General features: G+C 41.9%; 1 protein-coding gene across 4 annotated transcripts; it reads left to right on the top strand.

The window, feature by feature from the left end:
- Positions 1–1326: 1326 nt before the first annotated feature.
- Positions 1327–16684, top strand: lamtor3 (late endosomal/lysosomal adaptor, MAPK and MTOR activator 3). 4 transcript variants are annotated; one of them, XM_062557258.1, is made up of 7 exons: positions 1327–1382; positions 2097–2145; positions 2511–2545; positions 2629–2687; positions 3893–4026; positions 4616–4679; positions 6599–6938. In XM_062557258.1, exons 2-7 carry the CDS (start codon positions 2137–2139, stop codon positions 6670–6672), a joined length of 375 nt encoding a protein of 124 aa, XP_062413242.1. In that variant the 5' UTR covers positions 1327–1382; positions 2097–2136; the 3' UTR covers positions 6673–6938. The 4 variants fall into 4 exon arrangements, with proteins under 4 accessions (XP_062413242.1, XP_062413243.1, XP_037343201.1 ...); XM_062557259.1 differs by lacking the exons at positions 1327–1382; positions 6599–6938 and adding exons at positions 1636–1926; positions 16641–16684; XM_037487304.2 differs by lacking the exon at positions 1327–1382 and adding an exon at positions 1637–1926 and having other exon boundaries at positions 2102–2145.
- Positions 16685–17769: the final 1085 nt, after the last annotated feature.

Below are 17769 nucleotides of genomic sequence, written 5' to 3'. Positions count from 1 at the left end.
CACGGGATCACGCTGGATGCCGCTGCCAGCAGACCCAGCAGTCTCTGAAACTGTTTAACAGTGAGTGACTGGCCTAGCTTGGCCTGCTTGACTGCAGAGAGGATCGCAGCAACTCGAGCGGGAGACAAACGTGCCGGCATTGTGGTTGAATCCCAGATCACGCCCAGGAAGGTGGTCCTTTTCAGCGGGGACAGTACACTCTGTCTGGCATTGAGCCCCAGACGATGTGACTCGCCCCGCCCATTTTACCGGGCATGCATCGGAGCAGGCTCGTCTGTTCTTGTGAGAGCTAAATATCCCAGAATGTATTTCACCTCAGCAAGAGGCAACAACGACAGGGGGGAATGAACAACTTTATGTCGAAGTTTATAAATACTACTTTATTTAAGTAACGTAATGTAATTTTATGACTGAAGTAAGTTGTTTAAGCAACTTTTGTTGTTACAATCTGCTCCGTGGATGGAGATGTGAGGTGTAGTTAACGGACCGTCAGACCCTCCAGCACCGGGCGGTCAGCGCATCTCAGCCCACAGAAAGCAGCCTGTTTTCGGCGAGTCATCTGTGAAATGCTCCGCCGGTTTTAACGTCTCCGTAGCGGTTATACATGAGATTTAACTGTATATATAACGAGTCTTCATACGTTTTAATGTGGTGTCAGAGACTGATGTTGTTCACCGGTTACGTCTGTTTGAAGACAGAGTATAGATTCATAACTTGTTACATGTTTAAATGTAACTAATGTATTGTCTGTAACCGCAGAGTGCAGCTTGTGTATTGTCCATCATTGTGCATTAAAACTAACGATGTTTTAATCAAAGGACATGAGGAGACCGTCCTCGAGACTCTAAACTGGCAGCAGAACTTCAGCTTCAAAGAAACTCTGTAGCTCTGAATTGTAATAACAATAAATAAAAAAATTCCACATATGAATTATTGTATAGTCCTCTGTAAGATCTTTGATGTGTGGTCAGCAGCTTGTGTACGAGGACCACTACACTGATTATCAGCCTTTGAGTAACAAGACAGACGGTAGCTGTGTGTGAATTAAAATATTGACTGTTTGTTTTTTGTTATATCCAACCTCCTCCTCCTCAGATGATAAAGTTAATTTTTTTATGACAGATTATATGTATCTGGTGCTCAATATTATATATACCATTTCTAATTTTAAATAAAAAATGAAACAAAAGCGTGTTAATAGTAAAATACTTAAGTCAAAAACTGAATTAAAACGTATTAGCAACACCAGCTGACGTGGTGACGTCATCAAGTCAGCTGCTGTTCCAATTGCGGAAATGTCCGTTCTCCGTTCTCCCGAACCTGTGAGTCAGGACTCCCGAGTCTATTCTCGCGGGAACGCAAGTCCGTTCTCGCCGTCTCAGGTATTGAGAAGGGCTTTAGATTCGCGTCTGAAAAAGTTCTAAAATTACATTCCGGTACTTAAATATAGTAGTATTTATAATTTTCGACATACAGTTGTGTTCATTTTGTTGCCTGTTGCTGAGGTGAAATGCATTCTGGGATATTTGGCTCTCACAAGAAGAGACGAGCCTGCTCCGATGCATGTCCGGTAAAATGGGCGGGTCGAGTCACATCCGGGTATTACGACCGTTCTCGGCCAGATGCGGACTTTAGAATTGGAACAGTACTCGGGCTGCGACTGATGACGTTTCACCAATCCACGAGAACAAAAGTCCACACAAGAACGCATATTGAGAAAGAGCCTATGGGAACAACACCTTCTAGTCAGGAGTGCTATGCTGCGCAGCAAAAGGGTTGCGCAGTAGTGATTTCCTTTAACACTTCTCTATGAGCCGGAAACGAAACAAGCCCATCATGTGATTTTCTTCTGTGGCCGTTTTTTATTTAGTGTGTAACAGAGCCAGCTATTTAGATACTGAGTCAATTCAAAAGTATTCAAAGAAGGTATGCCAAACGATTTCCTTTCATTCAAATTACTTTAGTCGTTCAGGTCCGTATACTTTGACAGCGACATATCACCTATTATCTCGTTGGTTAGCTAACCTGTTAGCATGATTTTATTTACTTCAAAGGACCCTCATATCATAACATTATAGACCGTTTTCTCCCCGCAGCGCAGCCTGGACACGAAAACACAACTAAACCCCGGCTAACATGGCTGATGTGAGTATAGCTGTCAAGTCCCTGATAAAAAATACAAACAGACGTTATGTCGAAACAAAGAGTTGCATGCATGTGATGTAAACAACGTGTCAGCAACATACAGCTCGAGGTGAAAAACCGAGTTGTTGCTTAAACTTGAAGAATTAACGTTAGCTTGTCGGCTTGTTTGTGTGCTGCGTTCACGTCCTCGGCTATGTGTAGGACATTCAAAATGCAACTTTAGGAGAGAAGGTCGAGGTGCGTGCTAACTTCTGGGCCACACCACCCGTTAGCTTCAGCATCCTCCTGTGTGTCTGTCAGCAGGGGGGTGATGCTGCTCTTGAAGAACCTTGTCAAACGTTTTCTTTTTCATTTTATCTTTGCAGGATTTAAAGAGATACCTTTACAAACAGCTGCAAAGGTGTGTATGATAAGTTGTAATGGCGTACGTATTGTGTATGATGATGGTTATTTGCATTAAGTGTACTATGTGCTCTACTTTAGTGTTGAAGGTCTTCATGCTATCGTAGTGACTGACAGGGACGGTGTCCCTGTTATTAAAGGTAAGAACACTTTTCAAAAGCCTTTGGTCCCGGACTTGTTATTGGGGAAAATGTACTGTATCATTTTCTCTCCTTTATCCACTTTTCACAAATTCATTTCATTATTAATAAATCAAAGGGCCTAACTATCTACACATGCAATGTCCTCTGTCTTTGTAGGAAAGATTTTTAATTTCTGCTTGATTTAACGGGTGGCGAATAAAGGAACAATATCATAATATGATCTCTTTTCTAAACTTAACTACTTGTTTAGTTTGAAAATTTATACCAGATTGCAGTGTTTTCAGCTCTTAAATGGCTGGTAAAAGAAGCTAAAACAATAACTGGTAAGGGTGTGTGTGTGTGTGTGTGATTATTATTAGTGCTAGGCATGACTTTTCTGTGATTAACAGGAATTAATCGCATGAACTGGTACCCGAAGCAGTATATGTTCAGTAGTAAGGGTCCCTGTTAGAGTGGGGTAAAGTCTTTAAAGACTGTGGTTTTCCTTTAAATCTCAGTCAAAGGAACTTCCAGCGATGCAGATTGAGCAGTTAGACAAGGACAATATTAACTTTTAACGTCCACTTTTTTTTATCCATTCCACCGACTTCATTTTAAGTGCGCTTCATTCTTCTTGCGTTGGTTTGTCGACAATTTTCCTGCACACTGCATCCTACGTGGTCTGCCCATGTCTTGCTGCACTGGATGTTTGGGTAGCTAGTAGGCTGCATCAATGCTGTGTAACGCCTTCAAGTGGTACTTCAGGCTCGTAGTACTCCGGTGATAAGATACTTACGGTTTGCAGTGGTTATAAATATGTCCATTTAAAAGTACAGTACCTTTCTCCATTTTCCTCAGTTGATGTGTTCAGCAGTGTTAAGCCCCTCCCAATGCAAAAAATATAAATGTTGACGCATGATAATATAATTGTCGCTGTTAATGGATTGCTAGGTTAACGCACCCATCCTTAATGTAATTATATGTATGTTTAAGGATCAGTCTCACTGACCTCTTCCTTGTCTGTAGAAGGGTACGACCACCCCTGTTTGCACTTGCACACCAACTAAATAGAAAAGTAGCTGCAGTGTTGTAAGCAGATCAGAGTAAAAGGAAATAAGGTCCAATACATTCTGCAAATTGGTTCGACACACAAACGTATGGCGTGACCGTTGCCTGTGTGGAGGTTGCCGTTGTGACATTACGTTGTTTCGGTGTCCTTGCAGTTGCCAATGACCACGCCCCAGTCCAAGCTCTAAGACCTGGCTTCTTGTCCACTTTTGCTCTGGCCACTGATCAGGGCAGCAAGCTGGGCCTCTCCAAGAACAAGAGCATCATCTGCTACTACGACACCTACCAGGTAACATGTCAGACAATCAGGGTTCATGTAGAGAGCATGTGTGTTTCAACAGACTCAACCAAGTGCAGATACACAGAATACTCAAATAGTTCAAAACCTAATCAATAAATTGCTCCTGGTTTACATTTTACACTGCAAAAAACGTTGGCCAAATTCCAACATTACATAATCACCTCATAACCTTCAAATTGATAAATTTATTTGATTAATACAATAAAATAGACTAGTTGAAAAACAATAAAGTGTTATTAATACGATGGCGTGCAGTGACAAAAAAGCTGCCTCATCAAAGCTTTTAGTCTACCAGAAAAGACCTGAGTAGTACTGGTTCAAAGGGCACGCCATGAAGTACTTTGAAAAGAAGTCAACTCCTTCTAAGTAGGTGCTGAGTAGGTGGACACAACTTATGACTTTGATACATGAGTCATGTGTCCTCTTCCTTTGGTGCAAGTCGATGGTTAGCCTGAAAGCTAGGTGGAAACATTGTTTAACATTTTTAAATGGGTTAATTGGACATCAGTTTCATTTTCCATCCACACTGTTTTTAGATGAACCTATAATAATAATCCCTAACGTGTGTGTTCAACAGATCGTGCAGTTCAATCGTTTGCCACTGGTCATCAGTTTCATTGCCAGCAGCAACGCCAACACAGGTAAAAAGCTCTCTGCCAAACAAGGCCTCTCAGCTCGAGTTCCTCTCAGGGAAATCGAGCTCATTCTACTAGGGGTATGGCGGCTTCTAAAGCCCTGTTGTCGGGAAGAGTATCGCTACACGACGTTTGCATGGCGGCAGGCTGGTCCTCTCCCCACACGTTCGTGAGGTTTTACCACCTTGGCCTTAACGCTACACCTGGAGCACAGGTGCTCGTCTGAGTGTGCGTTTTTAAAACTTCACACGACAGTCACTTGCTCATATAGCAGAGTGGGTATTGGGTTCCCACAGCTTTTTTACGCAGCTCTAGTTCCCTGAGAGGAAACGTCTTTCTGTTACGTATGTAACCTTCATTCCCTGAAGGGAATGAGACGCTGCGTAAACGTTCTGCCATACTCCCGGCCTGCCTGTGGCACTCGATTCGGTCTTTCAGAGATGAATGGTCCTGCCCTTCGGGTCCCTTTATAGCGCCTTGGTCCGGCGTCCCCGCCTATAAAGTACCAGCTCGCCATTGGTTAAATTTCACACGTGCTTCATGACGCGGTCACGCAGAGGCGTTCCCACAGCGTTTTTACGCAGCGTCTCGTTCCCTTCAGGTAAGTAATATTGTAGTAATATTCAAGTAATATTGCCTTCTTAAAGCAGAGGAGATTCCATCAATGTTGTCAATAAAAACCACAACAGCAAACACATTTATTAACTTGTATCTGGGGTATTTTTTCTTGCATAGGATACAAGCTATTTTAAGTGTAACATTTTACAGAATATGCCCATGCTACAGTAGCTGAATATCACCACACATGTTGTTCTCCTTCAGCTTTATGCTTCCTCCTGGCGCCATACAAAATAACTAATTTTAAAGTTTATAATATATAACCACACCAAAAATCGAAAAGAGCCAAGCAAGTTCAGTTCCGGTGTCCGGCTGCCCGTCCCGTCGGACCATCAGTACCAGTGTATCTGGCCTGGACCTAAAATTAGTTTGACACCCCTGCTCCAAAGTGTGAAAAAGTTAAGTCATTACGGTGACTTTTCACTAATAACTAATATTGTATGTATCTAAAAACACGACATCGGTTACCATCGTCATGGTCATGCTGAGGATAGATTCAATGTGTGCTCCAAATCTGCTCCTGGATGGTTGCGTCCCTCAACCGCATTCGGAGGGAATGGGACAGGCACGTCGCAGCAGAAGTGACGTATGCGGTCAACGAATGCGTCCTTAAGGATGCAACCTAGCGACGTTTGTGACACAGCTAGTGTCTCCACGTATGAGAGGCCTGAGGTCCTCTAGGGTGACTTTGCTATTAAAGTATATGGGGGACCATATAGTTAGTCTTCAACCAATCAGATCTTCAGTTTGACATGTTGGGTGTATTCTTTGCCAGTAGTACCAAGGTCATAAGTATGTCTGCATTAACGTGTTCTGTCAAAAAGAAAGCTACCTAGCAGATCGTAGTATTTCGTTCAGGATGAACTGTGTGTAAATAGTCAATAGCACCTGGTAAGTGAACTGTTTTTTAGTTGTTAAAGCAACTGCAGTAGTTTGTTAATTTTTCTATGGTGTTGTTTTTAATTATATAGTTAAAACCCTTCCCTCTGATGTGAATAATATTTGAATAGCTTGGTGTAATGTGCTGTATTTGGTGCATCAGTATCTGTTCTTGTGAAATGCCAGGTGGAATCTCTTAGCATACCAAAAAAGTAGAGGTGAAAAGTTCTCCAGCCAACATAACTGACACCATGCTGTTTATTGAGCTGCTCGTTGAGCCTTTCCACTTTAACAAAATACCAGCATGGTGGTGCTAGTTCATGGTGTCAAAATTGTTAATACGTTTGCTGCGGTGGTACGCTGAGACATTTTGCTCATGTCTCTCTCTGAGCTGTGAAGTAATGCAGTTCCACTATGTGTGTCCTCAGGTCTGATCATGAGTCTGGAGAAGGAGTTGGCTCCACTAATAGAGGAGCTGAGGCAGGTGGTGGAAGTGACATAAGCTGTGACAGACAGGACCGCCCTGGATCACATCCCCCTGCTCACTGAATCTCTCTCTCTGTAGTGGTGCGTTCAGGGCCAGTGTGAAAAACTGTCTGGTAGTTTTTACAGTTCCAATGACATCTTTATCTGTTTACAACATAGTTTCCCATTTTGTTCTGTTTACTTTGTTTTGTCTTTTTCTGTAGATATTAGGTGCTTCTCATCAGAGTTTATATGTCCAATCAAATGTCAAGAAGTCTGAATAAATGTCTCTTTTAGCACCTATGTAGTTCTCTTTGCCCTTTGTTCATAGTCTGGAGCTAAAGGCCAGTCCTGCAATTCAGTGTATACCCAGCCATTTTTTTATTGACGGATTCGCCTGAAGGACTTTTCTATGTAGAGCCATTTGTAGTGGCCATTTGTCCTACGTATCCTTGATCAAAGGCCACTGATGCACCTAGTTTGACGTCTTTAACTCAGAAAAAAGAGTGTTGTCCAGGCGGTGTTTTCTTGTTGCTTGTTGTTTATTTTTAACCAAAATATCACCAAAAAACATAACATAAAGTGAGCTGCTTTCCTATGCACTGCCTAACTGTTAACTGTTTCACCTGTTTCACTGCTTTACCTGTAACTGTAACTGGTAACTGTTTAACTGGTAACTGTTTAACTGGTAACTGGTAAAAACTTATTTGTCACCCTGGTGCATGCTGGTCCCACCTGGCTATGCCCTTAAGTAACCTCCAGGTGCCCACCGCATTACCCAATTAGTGATCCCGCTACCCAAACAATCAAGAAAAATATATTTAAAGAATATATAACTAAATAATAGCTCCTACATTCCGGCCCCTAATTGGGAATATTATCACAATTTATCCATATACTCAAACGGAGCTATTTCCATAAACAAATAATGACATCCACAATTAATCTTTCCATGCATTAACCTAGATGAATCTTGTTGCACCTATAAGGAGAATAGATAGAGATAGAGAAGGTAGAGAAAGATAGAGAAAGAGTCAGTCCATAGTGCTAACGGCTGCTTCCAATAGCAGACAAAGCTTGGTCACTGGCCTCTCCAGAATGCTGGTCTTTGTTTGTAGCCGCACAGAGCGCACCAGACCCTTTGCATCTGGTCTCGTATCCAAAACTTTCCCCATCATCCAAGATCCTCTTGGAGCTGTGGCATCCGCAACAAGGACAATGTCTCCCGGAATGAGACTTCTTCTTGGTCTTGTCCATTTTTGTCTCTCCTGCAACATGGGTAGGTACTCCAAGATCCACCGTTTCCAGAAGAGTTCAGCCATGTACTGTATTTGCTTCCATCTTTTCCTGACATAGAGATCTGCTTTATCAAATAGTCCTGGTGGCATGACTGGTTTGCCCTTTAATATTAGAAGGTGGTTTGGTGTCAGAGCTTCGAGGTCATCTGGGTCATCAGAGACCCTTGTAATGGGTCTGTCATTAAGAATTGCTTCTACTTCACAAAAAATGGTCTGGAGACCTTCATCATCCAGAATTTGCTGTCGAAGTACTGAGGTGAGAACACTTTTCACTGAGCGAATCAGGCGCTCCCAGATTCCGCCTTGATGGGAAGCTGCTGGAGTATTAAAGTTCCACTTAATGCCATCCTGGACCAAAGCGTTTTGAATTTTACCATGATTCAGTGCAGCAAGACTTTGCTTTAACTCTCGGTTGGTGCCAACAAAGTTTGTGCCGTTGTCAGATTTGATGGTGGAGACTGGACCTCGTCTACAAATGAATCTCCTTATTGCATTTATACAGGAGTCTGTATCCAGTGTATGGGCTACTTCCAAGTGCACGGCACGGCTGGTAAGACAGGTGAAAAGCACTCCATATCTTTTAAGAAGACTTCTTCCCCTTTTAACATTGATGGGCCCAAAATAGTCAACTCCAATATTTGTAAAAGGAGCTTTGTCAGGCAACACTCTCTCTTCCGGCAAATCTGCCATCTTCTGCTCACCAAGTTTTCCTCTGTTGCGTCTACAAACAACACAATCGGAAATGACTTTCCGGGCAGCTGAGTTTGCATTTATGATCCAGTACTTTTGCTGTAACCTAGACAACATGTGATTTCTTCCTGCATGTCCCAACTGATGATGGATATGGCGTAAAATCAGTGTGGATACGTGCAGGTCTTTGGACAATATTATTGGATGCTTTGACTCTGCTGTCAGCGCTGCTTTACTCAACCGACCACCAACTCTGAGGATTTCAGCGTCCATTATTGGGTCCAGTTTGTACAGTAAACTTTCTTTGGGGACGTTTACGTGCCCCTTCAGGGAGGCAATTTCCTCTTTGAACCGCTGGCTTTGTACAAATTGAATAATTGACTCTTCCGCCTTGGCAAGATCTTCAGGTGTTAGGCTTTGTCCTTTGAGTGTGGCTTTAAAGTTCTGAACTCTCCTTTCCACTTCTTGCTTCTGTATCTCCAAATGATCCTTCCGGAGTATTGTAGAAGCCCAAAATTCCTTTCTCTTCTGTCCCAATGACTTGAGAATTTCCTTGACCTTCAAAATCCAAGCCACAGATGTATTCAGTTTGATCCAAGATGAAAAGTAATTGATCAGGTGGCTAGTGGCATTTTGCAAATCATTAACAATAGTATTCACTATCAAGTCCCTTTTGACCTCTGGGTCATCTGCAGCAATAACGTTAAGGTTATCGACCAGTTTAGGCCACTTCTCCTTTGGCATGTGTAGAAACTGAGGTCCATTTATCCATCTCCTGCCTTTCAGGAAATCCTCAGCTCCCATGCCTCTTGATGCTTCATCTGCCGGATTCTCCTTGGAACTCACATATCTCCATTGTTCCACATCTACTGTATCTCTGATGAAAGAGGTTCTGTTTGCCACAAAAGTATGGAATCGCCTGGTTTCACTGGAGATATATTTAAGGACTGTTGTACTGTCTGTCCAGAAGATTGACTTTTCAAGTTTAAGTTGCAACTCCTTCCGCAACATCTTATCAACACGAACAGCAAGAACGGCAGCTGTGAGCTCCAGTCGAGGGATTGTAGTCTGTTTTAGTGGAGCAACTCTGGCCTTTCCCACTAGAAATGCAACGTGTACTTTATGATCCTTTTCCAATCTCACATAAGACACAGATCCATATCCAACCTGACTGGCATCGGAGAAGTGGTGAAGTTGTGCTGTAACAGGTTCTCCAAAGTCTCTGGGTTTAATACATCGATCAGCCTGGAACTTAGACACCCTTTGTAGGTCCTCAAGCCAATTAGACCATTGCTTAGAGAAGAAGTGGGGAATAGCATCATCCCACCCAAAGTTTCTCCTACAAAGTTCCTGCAGCAGCAGCTTGGCTGGCATACTGAATGGGGCCAGAAATCCCAACGGGTCGTAAAGTGAGCTGACCACCGACAAAATGCCTCTTCTGGTTCTTGGTTGCTCTCGTAATGTTGTCCTGAACTTGAACTTGTCTGTTTCAATGCACCACTGCAGTCCTAGGACTCGCTCCATTGGAAGTTTGTCCATATCTAGGTCCAATTCCACTATTTCCTTTGATCTTTTATCCACAGCGATGGATTGCAGCACTGTCCGGCTGTTGCTAATCCACCCTGAAAGATTAAAGCCTCCTTTATGACAGAGAGCATTTAAATCCTTGCTCAGTTGTAGTGCCTCCTCTTCTGATGCCATGGATTTCAGGCAGTCATCCACATAGAAGTTACTTTTGACTGTTTCTATCACTTCCTGCGGGAAATGTTGCACATTATCATCTGCAGTTTTCCTCAAAGCATAATTTGCACAACTTGGTGAGGAAACCGCGCCAAATAGATGTACCTTCATCCTATATTCCTGTGGAGCTTGAGTAATGTCACCATCAGGCCACCAGAGGAAGCGGAGAAAGTCGATGTGTTTATCTGAGACATGAACTTGATGAAACATCGCTTGGATGTCAGCCATTACGGCTACGGGCTCTTGCCTAAAACGAATGAGGACTCCTATGAGCTTGTTAGTAAGATCAGGGCCCTGCAAGAGCTGGCAGTTCAGTGATGTTCCTTTATTTGTTGCTCCACAATCGCAAACAACTCTCAGTTTGCCTTTTCTGGGATGATATACTCCATGATGAGGGATATACCACACCTTTCCATCCTGTCGATTAAGTTGATTAGCAGGTACTCTCTCAGCATATCCTTGAGTTATCATGTTTGTTAGAAAAGCAGTGTATTCTTCCTTAAACGGGACATTTTTGACAAATTTTCTTTCCAGAGTTCGAAGGCGCTGCTCTGCGACACAGCGATTGTTGGGCAGAACAGCATTTTCCCTTTTGAATGGTAAGTCCATGCAGTAGTGGTTTCCAGTTAACACTGTTGTGTTGTTCATAATTTTCATGAACTGTAGGTCTTCTCTAGACATTTCCATCTGTTCCTCTGATGATCTCTCGTTAAAGTCATGGTTATATTGTTCAACCAACATTCCTTGCAGATGTTCCACAGTGATTCGGTTGGCTGTTACAGCACTGCGGCCAGTCTTACACCGGCTTCTGCCTCGAAGTGGACCATTAATGACCCAACCAACTCTGGTTCTTACAGCATAAGGTTCTTCGTCCTGACTGTTAATCAGCTGCCAAGGCTCCATCACCTTTGGAGCATCTGTACCAATTAGTAGCTCAACACTTTCATCAATATCGTGTAGCTTAACATCCTTCAGATAAGACCAATGTACAAGATCCTCCTGTCGCGGAACATTGAGTGTAGACACAGGCATGGTCTTTTGAGTTAACACATCAGGTAACTCAATGAAGTCCTCTGTACCCATACCAGACACTTCAAGACCTGACAGAATATGTGCTTTAACAATCTTCTTCTGATTCATTGTTCTCAACAGAATACTTGTCTTTTTACCCCTCAGGTTCAATTTTCTTGCCAAGCTCTCTGTACAGAATGTGCCGGAACTTCCTGGATCCAGAAAGGCATATGTCTGCACCAATTTACTATCCCTTTTGCTCTTGACTTTAACTGCAACAATGGAAAAGGTGGAATTATCTTCGCAACCTGCCCCAATATGGCAAGAAGTCTGAGACATTGCATTTGAAACACTTGGAGCGCTCACAGGTGCCTGGCTTTGTTGCGAGGTTGCTCCCTTTTCTGGCCGCTCTAGATGAAGGACTCCTGGGTGCCTTTTGTGACACACGTTGCAATCCAAGCGACTCCTGCAGTCTTTGCTCATATGACCCACTTTCAGGCACCCAAAACACAAACCCTGTTGCTTGATAAAGTTAATTTTATCTCGATGATCTTTCACCTTAAACTGTGAGCATATATCCAAAGAATGCCAACTTTGTAAACAAAACATACATTTTTGAATACCGGATGACTTGGTCTTGTTTTGTGTATATTGAGTGATGCCTCCTACTTCAGTAACATTTGTGGCAAAGCTGCTTCCCCGTTTTTTTTGCCTCAAGTGACTAACATTTCCGACCTTCGAGTTGATGGATTGTAGGTCCTGGATGTTGCCAAACAGTGGATCAGAGGCAATCCTGACTTGCTTTTCAATGAAGGCAACAAGATCCTTAAACATGGCTCTCCGGCCAGTTGTCTCTTGCAGATTACAAGCAACATTTCTCCATCCTTCCCTTAGTTTATATGGAAGTTTCAAAATGATGCTCCTCATGCTAGATGGTAGGTCTAGTTCTTTCATATGCATAATTTGCTCGGTAAGATTTGAGCATCCTCGAAGAAACATGGAGAATGACTGTAATCCTTTAAGATCTTCACCTTTAACAGGTGTCCAGCTTAAAATCTTTTCCATATACGCAGATGCAATTTTGTATTCGTTTCCAAAGTGCTCTGCTAGAAGATTTTTGGCTCTGTGGTATCCCTGATCTGAAGGTAGATGTTGACAACTGCACACCAGGTCTCTTGGCTGCCCACAGGTGTATTGTTCGAGAAAGTGTAAACAGTCACTCCAATTAGTCGTCTTTGCCTCCACTCCATTTTCAAAAGCTCTGATGAAAGACTTGTATTGAAGAGGGTCTCCATCGAACACAGGAATATGTCTGACAGGAAGGACAGAGCATAGATTTTGTTGGTCCAGCAGAGCACTGATTTCATTTTGTCTCTGCATAACATTTACTATGTCACTCTGATAGCTCTCAGTCAGAGCTTGTCTTTGAGGTTGCACTAATCCTGCCTGATTCTCACTTACATTTTGTGTTACTTGAACTGGAGCCTCAGTCTTTAATAGCATCTCATAATTATGTGTTGTTGCCCTCTGCTTAGGCCTAACAACTGGTGGTTGAGTTATGAAATCTTGGTCATCAATAACATATCTTTCATCCCTTTTAACTGGATCGAAGGTGTCAGCATGAGGGTTCAACTGGCTGGTTTGCTTTTTTTGCCTTTCAAAATAAGAGTTCATTCCGTCTGAACACTTTGAGCCATACTGAGATGAACTGACTTCCAAAATATGCAGCTTTGCATTTGCCACTGCCAATTCTGCCTCAAGTTCCAATTGTTCCTTTTCTTTCCTCAACTTTTCCTCCTGTGTTTCTATGAGATGTTTCCTTTTCAGAGCAGAAACACGCTCTACCAAAGCCGCCTTGTCAACTTTAGCTTTATTGCGTGCAGACAAGGTTGATGAACTCTGTGATAGTTGAGAGTTCGCCTTTTTAATTGACACATTAGAAGCGCTATCCTCTGGCTCTATTTCATCTACGACACTTTCGCTGTCATGAGTGTCTTTATTTGGCTGCAAATATGGTTGACCCATTTCAGACAGCCAGTCCTTCACCTTTTCAGTAAAATCATTAAACAGTGTCATTTTTTCTTTGAAGTACTGACTTTGTCTTTTCACCTCATCTTCGGGTAAAGGTAAGTTTACAAAAGAGCCATGCATGTCGTTTGCTTCTTGGCAACACTTAATGAACTTAGTAAGCTCAGCATTCACTGATTTAAGATTTTCACTTGATGCCATTAATACACGCAAATTGCCCATACACTCCTTGGCTTGTTTACATCTTTTACTCCTTTTCCGCTGATACATTTCCATGTGGAAGGCCAAGCCTTTAGGAGTTAATTTACTTTCTCTTTTTGCTGCCATCGTCTCAACGTCGTTTGCCGTTCGTACGTCAGACATCTTGAATGTTTGTTCTTGTTTAGCATGCAGGCAGAGTGCAAGAAAAGCATCAAAACGTGGTTATTTTACAGTCAAGTCCATTTCATCAAACAAACGCACACGTCAGGTTTTAATCAATGAAAGTCGCCGTGGCCGATGCGCGCCGTTGCGCAATACTTATGTGCGCCGTATCGTGGCTTCTGAAACTTCAAACATTTTTGGATCGCTGTGAGTACAGACTTTTGAACTCCACTCGTTCGGCCGTTTTCCTTTACAGCAGTCTTATCACATACCCGTTTTACTCGTCGATGTCTCAGCGCCGTTGTTGATTGGTCAACGTAGTTTTCCAGCTGATGATTACTCCAAAAGAGTGATGAATGGAAACAATCCGTGCAGATCAACCATCCGTTTCCAAAACAATCCAACCCGTCCAATGAAGGGGGATCCGTCTTCCTCGTTCAAGGGTGAAGTTTTTACTTTATGTAGTGGCCATTTGTCCTACGTATCCTTGATCAAAGGCCACTGATGCACCTAGTTTGACGTCTTTAACTCAGAAAAAAGAGTGTTGTCCAGGCGGTGTTTTCTTGTTGCTTGTTGTTTATTTTTAACCAAAATATCACCAAAAAACATAACATAAAGTGAGCTGCTTTCCTATGCACTGCCTAACTGTTAACTGTTTCACCTGTTTCACTGCTTTACCTGTAACTGTAACTGGTAACTGTTTAACTGGTAACTGTTTAACTGGTAACTGGTAAAAACTTATTTGTCACCCTGGTGCATGCTGGTCCCACCTGGCTATCCCCTTAAGTAACCTCCAGGTGCCCACCGCATTACCCAATTAGTGATCCCGCTACCCAAACAATCAAGAAAAATATATTTAAAGAATATATAACTAAATAATAGCTCCTACACCATTCATGTTAGCAGCTCAAAGTACGCACACACACTTTCCCGTTTCCAGATGTGGGAATACCAACCCTATACCTTCTCTGGGTCGTTGAATTCAGAATCCATTCTTAATCAATATATATATATATATATATATATTTTAACTGTAATCTCTTTTAGAAGCTTTCTCCCGCTCTCCATTACCACATATAAGTTGGGTAACTTGTGTACTTGTTTTCTTCTGTACTACATTGAGGTATACTCAGGAAGCAGCATGTGAGGGTGGCACGTCCAGAAAGGGTTAATGTGTTACGGCGGAGTATAGAACGTCCACACATGGCGGCCATTATTTATTTTTTGTTTGATTCATATATATATATATATATATATATATATATATATATATATATATATATATATATATATATTTATTTCACATTGATTCTAATGTCTAACTATTCAGATGAATAAAACGTTTTGTTATTTGAAACCGCGTACTTGTATTACTATGCTATTATGTTATCAGTGGCATAAGGGGGAAAAAAAGACTGCTTGCACAATCCGCTCTCTTGTTGCTTAAAATAACCAGAGGTTGAAAGAGTAACAAAATTTTGTACTCAAGTAAAAGTACTGTTACAGTAAGATTTTACTGAAGTACAAGTAAAGTTACCAGTCTAAAAATGTACTCAAGTAAAAAGTAGCTCATTAAAAACATCTACTCAGAGAAAAAGTTACTGAGTTGCGGGATTCTAGTGTAGTTAAAAAAAGACAAGGGAAAATAAATCTGAATCTAGTTGTTTTTAATTGAAGAAGACCTTTACAAACGGGGGGGTGGCGCTGCCGGTCCGACGGACGGTTCGCTGACGTCGGAACGTATGCACCAACGTGATCAAGGGATCACTCGTTTCCTTCAGGGATCTATGGTTACATTCGTAACCGGAGACGATCTCCTTAAACTGTTTTTGCTCTGCTCACTGAAGCAAAACAATACGTGGACAATAAATATCAGAGCCAAAAGCAGCGAGTGTAGTGACCTGCTGCTGCTAACACATCCCGTCAGACCAGGATTATTTATTTATATCCGTTAATGAACATTTCTCCTCTTTATTGTCATTACAGACGGTTGCGTCGATTCTTACTGTGAAAATCTACGTACTTCCGGTTTAGCGGCTACGCTTCGTATTTCATTTCATATTCATTCGATTTCAGCTGGGTTTGCGTCTGTTTTGTCCGTCTCCATCATTCTTAATTAGCGCGTTCGTTCTCCCGCTCATCACTCAATCTGTGCAGTAATGTAACGATTTTTTTTTCTTTGCATTTTTTTTACTCAGTAACGGATATGATTTAAAATGTAGCGAAGTACAATACTTCAAACAAAAAATACTTAGTAAAATTAAAATTACAGATTTAAAAAAATACTTTAAAAAGTAGAAGTACACAAAAATAGTACTCAATTACAGTAACGCAAGTAAATGTAATTCGTTACTTTCCACCTCTGAAAATAATAGAGTTTTAAAAAGTAGGATGGGATCCAGAGCCTTCAGTTATCAAGCTCCTCTTTTGTGGAACCAGCTTCCACTTTCAGTCCGGGGGGCAGACTCGGTCAGCTCATTTAAGATAAAGCTTAAAACGTTCCTCTTTGATATTGCTTATAGTTAGGGCTGGCTCAGGTTAGCCTGGACCAGCCCTTAGTTAAGCTGCTCTAGGCTTAGACTGCCGGGGGACTTCTTAGGACACACCGAGCCCCTCTCTCACTCTCACACTCTCACTCTCTCCTTCCACAATCATCCATGTTTTATTAATGTACATCACTAATTTAGCTTCTTTCTGGGAGTTCTTTGTACTTTCTCGCCTAGCAGGTCTCTGTGGATCATAGTTTCGTGCGGACCCCGGTTCTGACTCCTGGCATGGCTCTGCTGACACCTGCTGCTGCCATCATAATTACTTTAAATATGTTTCATATTACTGTCATCAAAAACCAACATCTTTCTGCTCTCCCTCCCCACAGAAACCTCTGTGGATGGTGGTTCTATCTGATGGTGGTTGTCCCTGCAGTGGTCCTGCCGTACACTTGTTCTGCTACTTGCAATTACTTGTATCATTTTTGTTAGAGAAATTGAATGTATTGTACATCTTTTACATTGTTGATTCTGTACACATGACATCCATTGCAGTCTGTCCATCCCGGGAGAGGGATCCCTCCTCTGACGTTCTCCCTAAGGTTTCTTCCCTTTTTTCCCCATTGAAGGGTTTTTCATATTTTGGGGAGTTTTTCCTGTGCCGATGTGAGGGTTTCGGGACAGAGGATGTTGCATGTGTACAGACTGTAAAGCCCTCTGAGGCAAATTTGTAATTTGTGATTTTGGGCTATATAAAATAAAATGAATTGAATTAAATTGCAGATAATTTGCCACATTTAACTCCCGCTCAAACACCTGACATATTGTCGGTGGAAGATGATTTCACTGAGTTATTCGGAGATGTCCCAACCGTAACTACAGTCCTGGAACATGACATAGATGAGGTAGGTGATAAGAGACTGTACAGACTGTGAAGCCCTCTGAGCAAATTAGTATTTTGTGATTTTTTAAAACTTTTTACAGAAGACCCCATAAGTTCTAGAAGGTTTGACAATTCCTGCTGCTACTTGAAGCTGTTACAGTTTATCTTGATTGTTTACACACAAATCCTGGTACTTGACACACAATGACCACAACATGTAACTCATGCACCAACCCCCTGAACTAATTCTGCTAAACTACAAGCACAATTCTTGCTTTACACTCAAATTGCAGTTCTAAAACACACCTTTTTCAAAACACTACACACAATTCTCTGCACAATTTTCATGAAGAAAATTTTGTTTTCACAAGAAAAACACTGTCATTAAAAATTCTAAAGTCCTAAAGTCTAATTGCCCTACTATATACACTGACTCGTCACATGGGAAAACTCCTGTCACACAGTGTTACAATTAGGAATTAGAGCTTTAGCATAAAAGGGCAACAAGTGAGCTCTTCTGTTTTGGAGCAATGGATGACAACATTAGAAACAGCCAGAGGAGTGAGAGTAAGAGGAGGAGGACGAGGGGAGGACAAGGACGAGGAAGGCCAAGGATCGTAAACTCTGATGAGATC

The sequence above is a fragment of the Pungitius pungitius genome, chromosome 14 (genome assembly GCF_949316345.1).
Source record: "Pungitius pungitius chromosome 14, fPunPun2.1, whole genome shotgun sequence".
In the NCBI taxonomy this organism is placed as follows: domain Eukaryota; kingdom Metazoa; phylum Chordata; class Actinopteri; order Perciformes; family Gasterosteidae; genus Pungitius; species Pungitius pungitius.
Note: the sequence above shows the minus strand (reverse complement) of the source record. Positions and strands in the feature narration are given on the sequence as shown.

Coding starts and splice junctions, on each gene's coding strand:
- lamtor3 (XM_062557258.1), top strand. Junction 4,027..4,615: donor GCTACTACGACACCTACCAG/GTAACATGTCAG, acceptor TGTGTTCAACAG/ATCGTGCAGTTCAATCGTTT. Junction 4,680..6,598: donor CAGCAGCAACGCCAACACAG/GTAAAAAGCTCT, acceptor GTGTGTCCTCAG/GTCTGATCATGAGTCTGGAG.